We start from the raw sequence: 18,299 nt of genomic DNA on the forward strand, positions 1-18,299 counted from the left end.
ACTAGCTGCCATGTCCTCCTCTGTGACCTAGCAAGTGTATTCCTCCCTCAGAGGGGCAGGGGAGATAAAGGAGCCAGTCCTTGAGTTCATGTCAGAAATAGTTCCTGTTCCCATTACTAGGGAAACCACTTGGTTACTGAGCTACCATGGGCTACATCTGAGCAGGGGTTTTAGGTTATATCCATACATGGTCCTTGGTTGGAGAAACAGTCTCATAAGGGCCCCTGTGCCCTGATCTGTTTTAATATTTTAATTCTTGTCTTTATTTTATTATTTTTGTTTGTTTTTGTTCTTTTTCTCTCTGTCTTGAGAATGCTCTCAAACAGTCCAGGCCAACCTGGGGGAACTCATTATGTAACTGAGGAGGATTGTAATTCCTAGCACTCCTGCCTCCACCTCTAGGTGCTGGGAATACAGCTTTTACTTTTACTTAGAAACTCAGGCATCCCCTTTCAGAACTAGCTGACTGCATAGTGTCTAGGAGAATGTCCAGGAGAATAATATTGAGTTTATGAAGACTGTTGAATTGCTTCTTGGGTGGCAAATTTAGGGACTTTAGAGAATCAAAGCTGACTGAAAGGATATGGGCAGCTCTGTAGCTTCTCCTAGGTAAGGTTTGTGTTGGCCAATATTTGAGGGTTTTATCTCTGTGCTCATCAAAGGCAGCCAAGCACAGCACATATGCTACCCCATGAACTCTGCCAATAGATGTCACTGCATAAACAAAAGCCTGTGAAAGGGAGAGTTAAATCATTTGTTACCCCATATTACAACTGCTAAGAGGTAGAATTCAAGATTTGAATTCAGCTTTATTCACCTCCAAATACTATACCTTCTTATAAAAATTAATCCTTTAAATAAATGTGTAAAGTTGTGTAGGATTATTTTGAGTTAAAGGAAAATGAGTAACTGTAAATAAAACCAACTTGGATATACTTGCCCTTGTTATCATTCTGAGTGTTATGTGCTGGAGAAAGGAAACCCCTGTTCCAGCACATCTCTTCATTCAACTTCATCACATTCATTCCATCCTACAGTGCTTCCTCATGGGCCAGAACATGTGTGGGCACTGTCTGTGTATTATTTCTATGGATGTCTCATTCTGTTTTGGAAACTGTTGAGTTGATGGAAATCTTCAGCCACGTGATATCTTAGTTTTCTGTTGCTATACTGAAACACCCTGGCAAAATCAAGCTAAGAAAGAAAGGCTTATTTGCCTCCGAATTCTAGGTTGCAGGAAGTCACAGAGGCAGGGGCTTGAGAGAACTTCACATCTACGGTGAAGAGCAGAGAGCTTGGATCAGCACACACATGCTTATGCTCAGCTTTCCCTCTCCATTTTGTGCAGCCTGGGATTGCTGCGCTGGGAATGTCCTTCCCAGAGTGATTCTCAGAGGCTAACTTTACTCTGCAATTGTTCACAGGTGCACCCGTAGGCCTGTCTCCTAGGCATCACACCCAGCGTCAGGGACCAGGAGAGTCCTTCTTCTGAGCTGCAGACCAGTTAGTTTCCTTTGTTAGTTTGCAATTGAACCCTCAGATTTGTTCTGTGCCTCCAAAACTGGCTGTCCTTGACAGCTCTTGCATTTAAATTAGATTTCTCTCTGCTCTCTGGGTGTCATTCAGAATAACAATGCACAGGAAACAGTTTGTGGCTGATCCTCAGCTTACCTGGCCCTCAGACTTTGAATATATAGATCCCTACAAGGGAAAAATACTCATAAAATCCACCAAGTCATTGTACTCAGCATGACTTTTGTATTTCACATAAGTAGAACATACTTCACAAACCCACTGCACACTTAAAAATTTTTAGTAAATAAAATTTATAAGAAAAGCTTTTTAATATTATAATGTTGGCTAACACTGGTTTTCCGACATGACATCAACGTTAAGTGTGAGGAATAGATGATGATCAGTAAGAGTAGGGTTTTCCTAAAACGTCCCACATGATATCTATACCAATAACCTCTGGACCCATTCTCAATATCAAGGAACTTACACTACAGCACTGACTCTTAGCCATGAGTTTCTTTTAGAAGAAGAGGAAGTAGAAGGCAGCAGCTTTTTCAGTGGACACTCAGCAGTGTCTTGTATTTCAGTTTATTTTTTTTTCTACCTCCCCCTCTGATTTATTAGGACTTATTCTCTACTTTGAGATGGTATTCAGCCATAAATTTGTGATATATTCCTAATTTTAAAGCAACTAGTCAATAATATTTACTTCTAGTTTTCTTCCTAAATAAGAAAAACCTATTTCTTTCCAAGTTGTTCAAATATTGTTAATTTTTTCTGCATTAAAAAAAAAACCTAAAAAAAAGGTGCACATTAAACTTTTTATCCTTTTCTTTCTTTGTCCATTTGTTAACGCTTAATGCAGGTAGCTAAACTATACATCCACAGCCTCATGCACTTTGTTCTTGAAAATTCTCTAACATTTAAACTCAGTTTCTATTCCTGGGGTGAGTAGCATTCTATCTAAGTTATAAACTAAACTCTTGGTTTTTTTTTTGTTTTTTTTTTTTTTTTTTGAGAAAATGTCTCACTGTTACTTACTGGCCTCTACCTTACAGAGCTCTCTCCGCCCACTTCTGCCCCCTGGGTGCTGGTGTTGAAGGCACGCACTACCACTCCTGTTCCACTTGCATCTTGAGTTGGAGTCTCTGCTTTCTGGAGATCTCAGGGTCGGATGTTTTTACTTCTTACGGCTTTGAATGTCTTGTAAAGGCCTCTGAAGGTGCAGCCTTTTCATATAATAATCACCACCAAATTGAGAGCCGTTTTATAGAGAGTCCCTTCAGGGGAAAGACAGCCAGCCAGCGGAAATCCAGCTTCTTCCACTAACTAAAGGAAGAACCCATACTGTCACAGCGATAGAGTGGAGCAGTGCTTCCTGCTGTCATGAAGTAGACGTTTCTGTTAAAAGGCCACTGAGGAAACGGGGACTGCAGATAACTGAGGCCGCAGTCCCAGCTCACATGGCAGGCTGGGCTTTTTCCTGTCGTCTTTAGAGACAAGCAGTTCATGGTGCCTAAATCATTCAGTATACACCTAATATATCCAGATTAATTACTGAAAATGGACTCTACTGAACTGTTTTATTCTCAAGAAAATCAATGTCAAGGTGTTTAAGTCTAAAACATGTCTTTTGTACAAATGTCATTATTACTTATAACTCGCACAATAGCCAAAATTGGCCCACAATGTTAAAAATACTCATTGTCATAGGATGCTCTAAATTAGCATTTTTCAACTATAAGAGTTTTGTTTCATTCAACCGTTTATTTTATTTTATTTTATTTTATTTTATTTTATTTTATTTTATTTTATTTTATTTTATTTTATTTTATTTTATTTTATTTTATGTGTGTTGGTGTTTTACATGCATGCATATCTGTGTGAGGGTGTCAGGTCCCCTGGAACTGAGGTTACTAATGGTTGTGAACTCCCATGTTAACGCTGGGAATTGAACCCAGGCCCTCTAGACGAGCAGCCGGTGCTTTTACCCACTGAGCCATCTTTCCAGCCTAAGTATTTTTAATAACTGGTTCACTACAGGGGCACGTTAAGATGAACTCAAGAACAAACAAAAGTGGATTGATGTTAATTGACTCCAACTAATGAAGATAATCTTTCTAGGCAAATCATTAATAACAACAAAAAATGTAATACTGAAGAGGAGAGCTGCTCCCCCGCTGGTGCTTCCCATATGCTCAGCAAGTATTGTTTTATTCAATCACCACAGAGATGCTAGGAGATAGGCAGTGTTGCTTCTCCTTAGGAAGGTGGGAATATATAGAACTACTTCCCCATATAGCACCAATAATAGCCATGCGCCCTCACACTCACTCACAAACCTTTGCAGCTTGGATCCACACCCATATTCTCTTCCGGTCAGAGTAGAGCTTGCTGCAGTGTTAGAGTCAAGGTTGACTCCTGTGTCTAACACACACACTTGTACTACTAAAGGGTTCTAAATCCAATTTTACAGTGGTAGGCTAAAAGTGATTTTTGTTTGTTTGTTTACTTAATACTCATTTACCTCAGCTAAATTCTTATCACTTCTAAAAAGGCTAGGCATTTTCATCTTTCTAGCTTGTTCATCATAACTATCTCCACAAGACTGCTATCCTCAATGTTCTAACACATACTTAACATGGCAGAGGAACCACATGTGGTGGACACTGTGGCATCATGCAGCTCAACATATCAGTCAGGTCTGCCAGTCATCATTCACCATGTTTCCTTTGGCTGTTTGTATTTTTTTTCTCACCACTTTTAGTCACAGTCTAGTCAATATTTGGAAGGCCATTATGACAGAAGACAATAATGTACAACTGTAAAATTTTGAAGTGATTCCCTTATTACTATACAGATGATAATAATTCCACAAAAACTTAAGATTAAAACTCAGTCTTTTTATAAAATTCTTCCTAAGAAATGCTGCTCTTTCTATTTTACATTAATTTATAGCTTATATGAAAAAGTTATGAATTTTATTATACATACGCACACATATATATCACTATCCTTTCTGTTTTAATTTATCCTCTTCTCCCATACAATTTCCCAACTCAGGTGGTTTTGTTTTTGTTAGAGTATCTGGGCTAGTTCTGTTAAGAGGATGTTGGATCCCTGACCTTACAGTTTGTCAACTGGGTTTTCTCACATATCAACGTGGAGCCAACATTTGAGCTTGGCATGCAAAATCTTTTACTTTCACAAATGAGGAAACCAAGAAATGAATAATGACAGTGCATCCTTCATATCAAATTTCTCATATTATTCCCATCGTTGGTCCTCTTCAATTTTTTTGTGCAATATTTCTGTTTCCACACCACTATGTACCAACGCATCAGAATGCCAATACTCATTTGACTAAAGGTGTGTGACAGTTGTGTCAAGCCTTGCTTTGTAGACCTGGCTGGCCTGGAACTCACAGAGGTGGCCTGTCTCTGCCTCTCTGAGTGCTGGGATTACAGGTATGCAGTACTGCGCCTGGCTCCACTAATATTTTGATGTTGTTTCCATCTAAAGATGAATGACATCATATCTAAAGTTTCTGGAGCTTTGACTATGTACTTCACACAGCCTTCACTGAAGATATGGGAATAAGTGGGGAATCAGTCTTTCTTTCCTTACTTTCATTCGTTCTCTCTCCTACTCAAAACTCCATTTTGTTATTTTAGTACCTTATTTTAAGAAGTTAGAAAAAGAAGAAATCGATGACTTAGACTGGTTTTAGTATTTCCCTTCTGTTTCTGTGGCATTCATTCTTGTTCTCTGTTTGACACTGTACCTGATTCTCCAAATCACTGAACTGAAGTCGATTTACATGTTAAGCCTCATGCGGTGGCTGTGGCTGGGGACACAGTCAGCTGACACAGTTGCAGCTGGAGCTGTACTGTAGTAAAGTAAAGAAGCCTTAGTTAATTAGAGACTATTCAAGCCTCCCCTAGGTTCTGTGACAGTTTTCTATTCGACAACTAAAACTAAACTTTTCTTATTGGGAATTGGAATATTTTTTGTTTCAGACTTTTCTATGATCAGTTATGCTTTTAGTAAGCATTTCTGATGAGTTTTTTTTTTTTTTTTTAGTTTAAAAGTGACATTTTTATAACCAAATAATAAGACATAATTGTGGTGTCTGTTCAAACAAAATGAGAGCACAAATTTTAATCGTTCAAATACAAATATATTTAATATTCATATCTTCTCCAAACAAATTCTGTTGTTATCTTTGGACTAAATATTACTATTGTATAATGAGTAGATATAAGAAATTAGAATATTTAGATTAAGTAAATAGAGAGATAATACAACTTGAATTATACAATTCTAGCTTTAAGAATTAGAACAAGATTGCTATTTTTTATCAAATATTATTTTGTCTTATTAGAATAACAACTTTTTCAAGACTTTTCTGTATGCAAAATTTTGTTAGATTATCGATTTTATTTGATGTTGAAAATGACATTGCATTATCTGCCCCAGTTTTGATTAGGAAGGTAGAGCAAACAACAGGTGTTCCTCTCACTGGCTCAGAAATGCAATTGTGTCTATCTGCATTGCTGAACTGCCCAAGCCTAGTCACAGAACAGCTTCATGGTGTAATAGTGTCATGTAATTTAGCAATAGCTACACAAAGAAGGTTTCTTATTGGCTTATCTGATGAAAAATGCTGGCTGATGGAAACTTGTTTATTTACACACGTCTTAAGAATCTGGTCAGTAAACTTGGTCTCTTTCTACAGTATCAATTATTGATTACCAAGAAACATTAAGTTGGAGGTTCCATTTGACATCTGCCTTTATTTGGAGGTGAACAAAGAATCATAATTTATACATTTTCTCCTCACTAATTCAATTTGATGTAAGAATCAGGAGGAGTGTACACAATATAGTCAAAATACTAACTACATAGTTTTCCGTGTGATATGCTTAATTATCTTACCTATATATGTACAATCAAATATAGACCTATTAATATTAACTAACTGAATACATTGTTTTTATAGTGCGAGTTCACTGGACCCATGGTGTTTGGGACCCTGGGTGGCTGGAGTTTGGGAAAGCGTAGGGTTTGGGTTGGCTCTTATGAATGGCAGACTGAAAAGCAGCTTATCTCTGTGAGGGCCACAGGAGGGTCATTGGCAAGCCTATCACCTGTAAATGCTTTACAGGTTTTTTTTTGTTTTTATTGTTAAGTTGTCTTTGTCTTGTCTTCCAGTTCTGCACAAGCAGCCCCGAGAAGTGTGTCTCTGTTTGCTAGAACTTGGTCGGATTGCAGCCAGGTAGGTAAGACCTCTGCTCTCCTGTTACAGCGCAGACACATCTCAGCCTCAGGAAACAGAAACATACTGTCTTCTCCTTGTTGACCTTCAAACTGGATGCTAAAAGACCGGTTAGCAAATGAATTGCTTAGATTATCTTGCAAGCCATAGTTAAAATTAAAAGTACGTCTCTAGTATTCTCAACACCCCAGTCGTTTGGTCAGGACAGACTGTCCAAGCCTTTACTGATACCCTTTAATTAAATAAATTTTCTTCCAAGTCTTAATGGAGCATGAAGGGTAATCCTTTATACCTTTAAAGTTTATGTATTTATTTTTACCTTTGTATTTATACCTTTGGCTGCTTGTCTGTGTACCATGTGCATGTAGATACTGAGATCACATGAGCCAGTAAAATAGAGTGAGAATTAGTACTGGTTGAGCTTACATGGAGAATTTATGTAGAAAATTAGGAGAAAGAAGACACCAACTTTGTACATTGTGAAATTGTAGCCCAGCAACAAACACTGCCAGTGAAAGTACTTTTTTTTTGATTAATAGAAGCAATTCCAAATTCTTTAAATCACCACAACCAATAAAATTTTAGTGAACTATGAAATAGATAGGATTTTTTTTTACTTTACCTCAATAGTTACAGCAAAAACATTGCTTCAGTGTTTTAATTAAAAATAATATGTAAGAAGGAATGAAAATGAGACATTTAAAGATTTCTTTAGCCCCACACTACTTCCAGATAACTGTTTAAAGGATTTGGGTCATACCCCTTGCCCTTGATCATTCAGGGTTTTACCTTTTAGGTACAGTTCAGTCCATCTCTTAGCCAGACATAATGCCAGGCCTTTTTAGTTCTGCCATATCCTTGAGTTGGGTGTTAGAGAGAGTAGGAAAAAGGTGTTGATGCTTCCAGAGATCAGCCTCTTCCATCAGCTTTGGAGCTTCTGCTCAAGTCAGATTCAATATCCATCATATAGAAGCAACAGAAACTAAGAAAAAAAATGTATAATCAGTCAGCAGCTACCTCAGAGATACCCAACTAGAAGAAACGTAGAGTGTTTAGAAGTTCTACTAAGAAAATACTGTGTGATATAATTATATGGATAAATATGAGAAAAATGCCAGATTCTACTTTGCCCTTAAATAATACAACTGGGTCCATTGGATGGTCAGATTTTGAGATCTGAGAGTGACAGCAAGAATACTGACTTCAAAGTAGCCGGGGTTTTACATTTCTCCTCTAGCTGATAGTTATTTTCCTGCTTTCAAAATTTTATATCACAACTATTTTTCATCACAATAACACTTTAATTCAGAAAGAATAGTTATGGCTACTGTATCAAAGGTGAAGCTTGACTATCAGCATTGGATCTGACATCAATTACCTTTGACATAGCCATGATAAAATTAATACAGATCTTGGTTAACAAGGAGATTAGCAACATGTTTCTCCATTCAGTGTGAAATGTCTTATGAAGAGTTTTCCCCTTACTACAAGTGATTAACTACTTAGTCCATCAATTAGTTTATTTTAAAGCAGGGTCCTCTGTAGGCCAGGATGGCCTTACACTCTTTGTGTAGTAGAGAATGACCCTGGTATCCCACCTCTGCCTTCCCAGGCATGCACTTATACATGAGGAGCAGAGGGTGCTGGAGACCATTCCAGGACTTTGGCGTGTTCAGTAAACACTATGTACTGAGGCACATCTGAAAACCAGCACAGATATTCTAGGTGGTAGTTATTCTGTATTGCTCTGTACAAATCCACATTTTATGACCATGTTAGGATAGATACTACAACTAATTAAAAAAAAAAACCCACAATGGAGGTCAGTATCTCATGGTGGAGTGGAGATTAAGATCACCCCAAAAATGAAATATTGAACTTTAGATTAACTTTCTGTCATCTTCAGCTGAGTGGGTCTCGTGAAGCACTATATACTGTTCAGCACAAAAGAAAATGAGGTAGTGCATTCATCTTGCTGTTACTTTAAACAGTTGAAAGGATGCCAGTCAGATAAATTGTTATTCAGCTAAAAAAAAAAAAAAAAGTCTATTTGTTTCTTTATGAACAGAGCTGAGCTATTTGTTTGAGTTTATTGGGAGCTCCTGAAATAGGACAGCATGAAGGAAGGACTCCCCTATCTGGTCTCTTTCACATCTGAACTCGGCCTGAGGTTTAGATCTGGATTTAGATGCTTGAAGTCACTCCCTCCTCCCCTGTGTCCGCAGCCAGAGATCTCACAGATTAATGCATTTGAACAACTCCAACACAAACTAGGAGTGATTTTCAGAGCACACTCAGAAACCACATTCATCTTATCCCATAAAGATGAGTTTTATCTTATCAGAGTTCCTGAAGTCTCTTCAGTTCTTTCCATTGATAGGGGTGCCTTATGTTCCACTCTAAATGGTACATCCAGATTTCTCAAGTGTGCTCCTAAGAGCACCAACATCACTTCAGAAGTGACTCTGGGAGTGTTTCTGAGCTTCTGCTACAGTCTTCTCTCTGGGGACACTCAGCAGAACTCCCTCAAGAATGGGAGCCAATCTGGGCTCTGAGATGGTGACAATACTTTTGTTTACATTGTAAAATTTCTTTGCTTTTTTAGCTAAACATTGTTGGAAGGTAAAAATCTCCTTGTTTCTTAATAAAAAAAATTACCTTTGGTACATTAGCCATAATTAGAAATATTATTTCTGAATTAAAATTTAATGTGATGAAAAATAGCTGTGAAATAAAATTTTGAAAGTAGGAAAATAACTTTCAGCTAGATGAGGAATGTACAATTCCGGCTACTCTGAAGAAGCAGCCTTCCTGTAGTCAGTCTTCTCAGTTCTCAACACTTGGCCATCTAAGGAGTCCACTTGTACTGTTTGAGCACAAAGTAGAGTCTGGCAATTATACCACTACCAAAGCAACTCAACACAATCAACAGATTCTTTCGAGTAATACTTCTATATTAATTTCTGTAAAATTAAGAGGTAAATGACTGAGTTCATCATCTTTTCAGACTGCAGGATTAAGGTTATCTTCATGATAACACTGGAAGCTTCTGAAATGGTAGGTTGGTGGCAAGGATGTGTGTCAGCAGCATTTTGTCATTTTCTGACTTTGGATTTTGGTGTTCTATTGAGCCAGAACAAATTTATTACTTTTAAAAGGAAACATTTCAGAATAATTTCTTTAATCTCCTATTTCAGTCACGGACTAATGAACTGTTGCTTAAAAGAAAAGTGATCATGTGTTAAGAGTACTAATTGATTCACATGGAGGATCAACATGGGCTGCCAGGACTTTATGCATCCTTTCCCATGGCTGGGGCATTTTCCACATATAAAGTTAAGTTTACATTGTCTTAAAAGAGGAAAAATGGGGCAAAATTATCTGGCAAGAATCTATAAACCATCTGTTACATGCCTTAGAAAGAGGGAGTTTCATTAGTCTATAAAATTTGTCTCCTGACCTACTACAATGGAATACAGATGTCTTTTGTTGGAAAGTATAGACTACTAAATAGTTTGAATAGATTTTCTTGGTCAGGAATGAGTTTCGGGGTGCATTTCTTCCAGTTAGCTTAATCCCAAACACCATTCTGTGCCAGAAAAATGAGAGAGCCATTCCTATATTCTCCTCATACAGTTGCCAACCCTAAGACTGCTGATCTTGATACTTTTTACTGAGATGAAAATAACTGTCCAGCCCCTGAATATTTAAACAATATCCGTGCCTTTGGGCTCTGCAGGGGTTAGGACTTTGACTTAGTGACTTCAGCTTTCTTGATGACTGCAGTTGGATCCTTATTGAGGTTTAGAAAAGGAAGCCCCTTTTCCCCAAAGTTCTCACACCCTGTTCTTGGAAAGAAGGAAAAACATTAATTTGTTTTAGGAAAAGAGGGCATGTGAAGTTGTATAGCTCTCACTGATGCCAAGGTAGCCTTTTGAAGAACAGAAAGTGCATTTGGTGACTAAGTTGGCTTGCAGGTACAAGTCTCCCTCCTTGGGGGTGGGGTCACAATTTACAGCCTACTTATACCTCCAGACCGACAGGAAGCCAATGAATCATATTCAAGTATGCATTCTGGTACCAGTTGACTCTACCTTGAGCAGCGTGAAGAATTCAAAAGTCAATGTAGGCAGAGATTCCAAGCTCAGAACTGACTTTCTGTGTCAGTGGCACAGCTAATTTTTAGCTTTCTCAGGTAAAGAAGTATCTCCAAGGAAACATTTTCCAGGTGTGATTCTGTTACCAGTTTCATTCAAAGCTGGCCTGTTTGTTTTATGCTGGCTGTGAGCCAAGCCTGTTGCTACTCTAATAGTATATTTGCTACTGCTCTATTTTTCAAGACAGAGCATACACACCTTGTTATTGGGAGGTAGCCTTCCTCCACCTGTGGTTGAAAATATAATATTTTCCAAGCTACCTAATTTATATTTTCAATTATGAGGTTTTCACTTATAACTGATATGGAGTTGCCTGTGATTGCAGTGTCTCAGATTCTTCCAGACTCAAAACCAGGTTTATATTATTCTCGTGAGAACATTCAACATAGGAAGGTATTATACCTTGATGGAGCTAAGCATCCAAAAAGTCTAAAGCAGCTATGAGGGTTGCCTTCCAAAGTCTGGCCTATTAGTAGGAGAGCTGAGGTGGTTGTGAGTCAGATGTGGTGTTCTCCACCATGATAGGAATCCATACTGTACCATGTGTCTGGTAATGATGCATTAAATGGTTTATAAGTACAAACAGTTAGAAGTATGAAATGTGGTGACTAGATCTTTATAGAAACTGTTTGTTCATTATGGAACAAAAGTGACTTAATAGATTAGAAGCTGTTGTGGCATTATAAGCTCTTTGTACTGAATTCTTACATAAGCTTTGCAGCTCTTAAAAGGCATACGATACAAAGAACCCTTCTCTACTATACAAATTCTGGAAAGAAAGAAAGAAAGAAAGAAAGAAAGAAAGAAAGAAAGAAAGAAAAAGAGTAGCAGATGAGATATCATGTGTTTCCTTTATGACTAAAAAGATCCAAGTCAGCAGGCATTCTGAGTGTCTATGACTGAACTGGAGAAAAAGGCCATCAGCATGGACAAAGAAACTTGGGGCCAGTGAAGGGGAAATTTCTCCCTAGAGGTGTAAACTGAGTCAAGCTTGATCAACTTAACCACGTTCTTTAATCTGGGGGGGGATGGGGAAGAGTGAGTAATGAGCCAAAAGGCCTGGAACTGAACCATCTGAATCCCTCTTTGGAATCAAGCATGATAATGAGGAAAACTCCCTAGAAATTTGCACCACACTGGTGTGCAGTGATGTCTGTTAAAGTATCAAGATACCACAGGAGGACATAAACAAGGTTTTACATTGGCTGCTGAATTGACACAGTATTCAAGTTATAAGAACAGTATCAGTACTTTTCTCTACTCATAGACCATATTGTATGTTATTCAATAACTCCTGTTTTGTTTCTCCTGTCTTCTCTGGAGACAGGATCCCTCCAATTAGTCTAGAATGCTCACATACTTACCATCTTGTTTCTGCCTCCAGAGTGCTGTAGTGTGTACTACCACACTTGGTTTACAACAAACTTTTAATTACCAAGTGGCTTTTTTTCTCCTTTATAACAAATAATCACTTGATCAAAAAATATAGGCAGCTGACAACAGCAAGTCTTTATTTGAAATTCTGTCCTGTGTAAATCTTGTGCAGACATTCATTTTGTTGTTGTTGTTGTTAATGAAAGTGTATGCCTAGTTTATTTCCTAAATGACTCACAGCTGTCAAGTTCCAGAATTATATTTGGTGTCATCCACTAAGCATAGATGACACAGCCCTATAAAACTTAGTACATCTTTAAGTGTTGATTAAGAAAGACCTGATTGTGGGAGATATGATAAGACACTGTTACATTCTCTCTTGCCTATCTCCCAACTTCTCCTTTTCTTGAACATGTAACGTTTACAGGTTTTTTTTATACATTGTTGTTCTGAACTATTCTTGTTTCCTTTCCTAGTAATGTTTTTGCCTTTACTGTGATTTTCCTAAGGGTTTAGCTTGTAATATTGTATAACCATGTGCATTGCTCTCACTGCCTAGGAAAAGAACAGCTCACAGTGAATCTTTTCTCTGTAAAATCAGTTGCTTTTTTTAATTTTAGGGTTCTGCTATTTTGATTTGACATTTTAATGTCTGTCATTACCAATCTTATCTTCTAAATAAGGCTTTAACTATATTACTGATATTGTCAATTCTGTTAAAAAAAAGTTAAAGAAAAATTCTCTGTGGGTATTCATGTTGTTGAGACAGTAATATATCAAATTGAGTATCTTTACATCATATACCTCCATGAATGTACTTATACATACACAGCAAGTACATATGTTTTTAACCTGCTCCAAGGATATTAATTCACAAAACTCCATTTCAGTGTGGGAGAGTCTGTACCATTTTAAAAAGGTAGTTAGTTGTGGCACTCACAATCCAGAATCCTGTACAGCTACTGCATTGTTATGTGTGCATGCATAACAGTCTCATGATTTTGAAAGGTATGGTGTGGAGCCTCCTGGTCTGATAAAGCTGGAAAAAGAAATTGAACAAGAAGAGACACTCTCTGCCCCATCTCCTTCGCCTTCTCCTTCATCAAAGTCTTCAGGAAAGAAGAGTACTGGGAACCTACTGGACGATGCAGTGAGTGAAGTTTGCATGTCTTCTTTCTCCCCCAACTATAAAACTTACCCTGACTTCTCAGAGCATTCTGACCTTACTGCATTTCAGCACCTTTGAATTCAGTTTAACCTAAATGAGAAAATTTGTGCTCCTTCAGCTCATCTTGAAACTCAAAACTGAACCAATGATTTAAAATAAAGTGCTACTTAATTCCATTGAGCTGTACCTGAAAATCTAGGAAATGAGTCAACTCCTTGAAAACAGTTTTTTGAAAACACTTAACCTCCTTATTGTTAGTTCCAAATTCCTCCTTTCATAGATATGAATATTGAAGAGTGTTGAGAAAGGGGACAAAACATCTGGTGGAAAAGGTGATTATACTTCATTAATTGCCTGGTATTGGCCAGAGTTGGGTTTTCTTTTTCCTTCCTTCCTTCCTTCCTTCCTTCCTTCCTTCCTTCCTTCCTTCCTTCCTTCCTTCCTTCCTTCCTTCCTTTCTTTCTTTCTTTCTTTCTTTCTTTCTTTCTTTCTTTCTTTCTTTCTTTCTTTCTTTCTTATTTTTTTTTCCTGAGAGCTCTTTTATCTGAAAGGAAGGTTGCTAGGAAGGAAAGTGGAAATTGGAAGTTTTGTGATGCTAAGAGGAGGGGGGATTAGGTTCCAGCCTGTGTTTATCCAACTCTAGGGTCTGTCTACTCTGCCATTCTGTAGGCACAGGCTTTGGTGATTAGAACACACTTTCATGACACCATCATTATAAGGATAAGCAGTTTTTAGGTATATTAAACAATCCTTGCTTATGGGGTTGGCATGTTGGACAATTATTCCCATGTGCTATCATTCTCATATCTTAAATGCTGAAGACATTAGTGAACAAGAAAAACCATGAGTTGTCTTTATGTCACTCATGCAAAGTTTGCATTTATAGGTTAAAATTGCCTGCAAGCTTATAGGACATGACGGTGCTAGAGGCATAAGACCGAAGTATGTCCTGCCAAAGTGAGCAAAGTCCTTTGAAGACTGGCAGCTGTCTTGATGTATTTGTTGATAGGACACAGGGCTACCATGACTGCAGGCCTTCCTCTCTAGGGTTTAAGCTGAGAAACAGTGGGAGAGAGGGTGGTGAGTACTTTCAGATGCAAAAAAGACACACAACCCTCTTTGCTTTAATCCACACAACAAATTTTAAAAAGCAGAAACTTAACAACTGCCTGAGCAGCTGTGAATTCCTATGAAGGCGGCAAACTTAAGCCTGTCCCACCAAAGTTTCTTATACAATACATTTTAATATGCTTTCTTTTTGATAGCCACTTGCTCCACTCAGAATGTACAAATACTCAGGGAGCTTCCATACTTCAAGAAAATGTCTTGGAATCCTTTTATGATTAATCACATGCTTTGCTGTTCATAAAGCTTAATTTTCAAAGTTTGTACAGTAATGGGGTTATATTGTATTATAACAAAGGCATAGGTTGAAAGTAATTTTTCATGGTGTTTATGCTGTTTTCTTAGACTTAGCTTGAGTTCGGTCTTTTCCAAAATGTGTCTTTTTGGGCTGCTATACCATTCTTAGTCCTCCTCTGTGTTGAGACATTTACTTACATGCTTTAGACCCTATAATATGGTGCCAGGCTTGAAAAGTGTGGCCAGTGTTACATTTACTTTCTAATTACTCAACCAAGAGAACCTCACAGTTCTCATTACGAGGTCCATGCCTGTAATGGACCATACAGGTCCATTATAACCATAGCTTTGTTTCATCACTATATTCTTGAAATTCCTCTGTGAAAGCATTACTTGTAACCAGCATGCTCTGACAGAATGCAAACTGGAGTCAGGCAGAATTAATAGGATCCTCCAGGACATATGTGAGCCCTACTGATACCACACATATCTCCTTGCTCTATCCCAGTGTATTTTCTAACTCTTGTCCTTTGGACCACTTCTTTTATGTTGAGGTAGTTGTTCTTAGTTCCTCAACATACTTCTTGATACTTTTCTTTTAAATGCATATTTTAAATATGTTCTAACCATTTTAATATTTAGTATGTTCTAACCATTTTAATATTTATAGAGCATATGTGCATTTGTCCTTGTGGGGGTTTTTGTAATGTTCACGTGTGTATTCATGCACACAGAGGCTAGAGGGCTATACTGGTATTGCTTATTTTTTGCCTTTTTCTTTTCTTTTCTTTTTTTAAAATATATACACAGGGCCTCTCACTAAAACTATAGCTCACTATTTTAGGCCAAATAGCTGGCCAGAGAGCTACAAGGATCCTCCTGTCTGCATTCCCCCAAAGCTGGGATAACAGACATGTGCTGGCCTTCTTTGACATGGCTATTGAGTATGCTCACATTAAGTTTTTCATGGCATTTATCATCCTAGATATATGTTATAGATTACTTATTGTTGTCTAAATTATTTGTCAGTATGAAGCAGTTGTGAATGAGGCCTCAATGCATGTTCCTCTTAAGGCGCAGTCTAATCTTCAGTCAAGTGGTCCTTTATCAGTCTGCATCTACCCAGCCTCCGCTATGCTCAGTGTGAGATGTCCCCTCTTTGTCCTCTGTATTTGATCATTTCTTCTCAAACATGTGCTGTTTGTGTCTGCTGTTGTGTTGTAGATGGAAGACGTGTTGCCATTTGAGCCCATGTACCAGAAGTAGAAAGAAGGAGTAAGAATGCTCCCATTTCTTCAGTAGCCTGTCTCATGGCCAGTCATTCTTCATCTTTGGGAAGGGGCTAAATATAAAGAGAACCCCAAGGTGTAGAATAACTCTGAGAGGGATTAGAGGTTGTTTTATGAATGTACTAATTCAGAACAACAAAAACAGTCACATAGAGAGACTCAAGACAGCGAGACCCTCAAGGTGTGGCTGTAAGGTCTGTTCTTTCAGCCCAAAGCTATGTGGGCACTTATGCGAATATAATTATTGGGTTAATGGAACAATGTGCATCAGTAGACTTATTTAACATGCAAAGTGGACACATCTGCCCCTCACCAGTGAGAACTCTTGTTTCTTGTAAATCTTAAGTCTATCATTTTTCAAGAAATGCTTAAAGATAACACTCTCCCCACAATGCCTGTGGGGAAGGATTAGGTTAGAGTGAGAAATGCAAAGTATTGCTTTCTCTGCCTGGCATTCAGAAAACTTGCCAACATCACACAGCTCTCTGGAGCTCCCTCAGAGAGCTAGTTGACCTGGAATTTCTCAAATATACTGGAACATAGACCTTTCTTACAGTTTCTGTCATTCTTCAATCTTGTAAACTGCATTAAATTTTTAGTGGTTTTTCACTGAAGTATTTTATCTCAGGGACAGTGGGACAGAAAGAAAAGAAATTTGAATCTCATTAGTGGTTTAAATCAGACCCCATGTATCTAAGGTAAAAAGAAAATAATTACCATTACAACCACTCTGCCACATACTACGTACACACAGCCATTTGGAACTGAACTCCATGTATTCCAATAAATATACTGGAAAAAAAAAAAACGATTAAAAAAAAGTGATCCTCTAAGTTCTTGTGTGTAATTAGCACTAGGTTTTTTTGTACAAAGTTATTGTATGCCAAGCTCAAAAGGAAAGAGAGATGAGGGTATTGAAGAGTAAAGGAAGGAAGCAAAGGAAACAGAAACAGAGAAGACTGAGAAAGAAAGGGAAGCCCGTGCCAAGATGATCATATTCCAGTGGACAACTTCAGAAAGCACCAGGACTGAAGCCACCTTTGTTTGTGCAAAAGTTTCTTGTCTGATTCTTAGGGGAACCACAGGGAAAGAGATGACCTTTTATGTGGACAAAAAACTCCCCCTTTCCTTAATCAAGATCTCACAGAGGAAACATAGTGGTGTCCGTTTGGAATGCTTTATTCCCTATGTCCTGGTGGAGCGATCCAGCCATGATAGGCAGTGAGGTCGCCCTGAGTGCTCCTCTCGGTGTTCTGTTGTATTGAGCTTGCGCTCACAGGGAGTTGAATGCAGTCCTAAGAAATGGTTCACACTGTCTCCCTTCTTCATCAACTTCCTCAGTCTGAGGATGAGAGATATTATAATTCTGAATAACCAGGCCCCTCTTGAAATCTCATTTCAGCCCCAAACCGGCTCAGTTCCTGGCCAAGAACAGAGCACCTGGCAGACAGAATTACCTCATGGTAATGTAAGAAGCAGGGTTGTCATCATTCACCATTAACTCAACAATGTGTTTCCACTGGCCCCTGTCTGGCCTTTTCTCTTCTATTTTTGCTTCTGCCCTTGACACAAATGAAACAAACAAACAAACAAAAGCCCTTGATTTAAAAAACAACCAAACAAAAAGACAAAAAGCAAGTATATTTTTGTAGTGAGGAAGGCATGAAGAAAGTGCTGACCACTTGAGAAAATTATTCTCATATTTATTTGACAAAAACAGTATCTGTACTTTTTTTTCCTGAGGATCCTGCAAGATGGAAATGTTGCCCACACAAACTCAGTGTTGTTTTTTCTCAGTAGAGAATTTGCTCAGTAAGTTGTGATTCCTTGGGCAGTGAGTTTGCTGTTCTCTGGGCTCCTAGGTGACAAAGGTCTGATCCTTGTCTTCTAGCCCCTTTATGTCATCCTTACTCTTCTCCCCAAAACCCTTATAGTAATAGTAAGGATGCTATATGTGTATGTGACATTTTACAAACATTTGTAGGAAGAGATATGCACAGAAAAACACTGAAAACAGTGTGCAGGTTCATTACAGGCTGTATGACCTCATGGCTAGCTCAGAATGCAAGTGTGTTTTGTAAGGGATACCATCACTCTTTACCATCGTTATGCCACTTGCTTTAACATTACCATAACAAAGAAGCTCCGATTTCAAA

The 18,299-nt window shown here is 38.1% G+C and overlaps 1 protein-coding gene across 3 annotated transcripts in view; it reads left to right on the plus strand.

Annotated features, from left to right (window-relative positions):
• The window catches only part of Gas2 (growth arrest specific 2), a 145,426-nt gene that overhangs the window by 77,303 nt on the left and 49,824 nt on the right, over positions 1–18,299 (plus strand). For all 3 annotated transcript variants that reach the window (XM_055608339.1, XM_055608340.1, XM_055608341.1), the window contains 2 exons: positions 6,730–6,793; positions 13,333–13,474. In XM_055608339.1, coding sequence (XP_055464314.1) covers positions 6,730–6,793; positions 13,333–13,474 — 206 coding nt within the window. The remainder of the gene's footprint in view (positions 1–6,729; positions 6,794–13,332; positions 13,475–18,299) is intronic.

Source organism: Psammomys obesus, unplaced genomic scaffold, assembly GCF_907164565.1.
Source record: "Psammomys obesus unplaced genomic scaffold, mPsaObe1.curated_primary_1811, whole genome shotgun sequence".
NCBI lineage: Eukaryota > Metazoa > Chordata > Mammalia > Rodentia > Muridae > Psammomys > Psammomys obesus.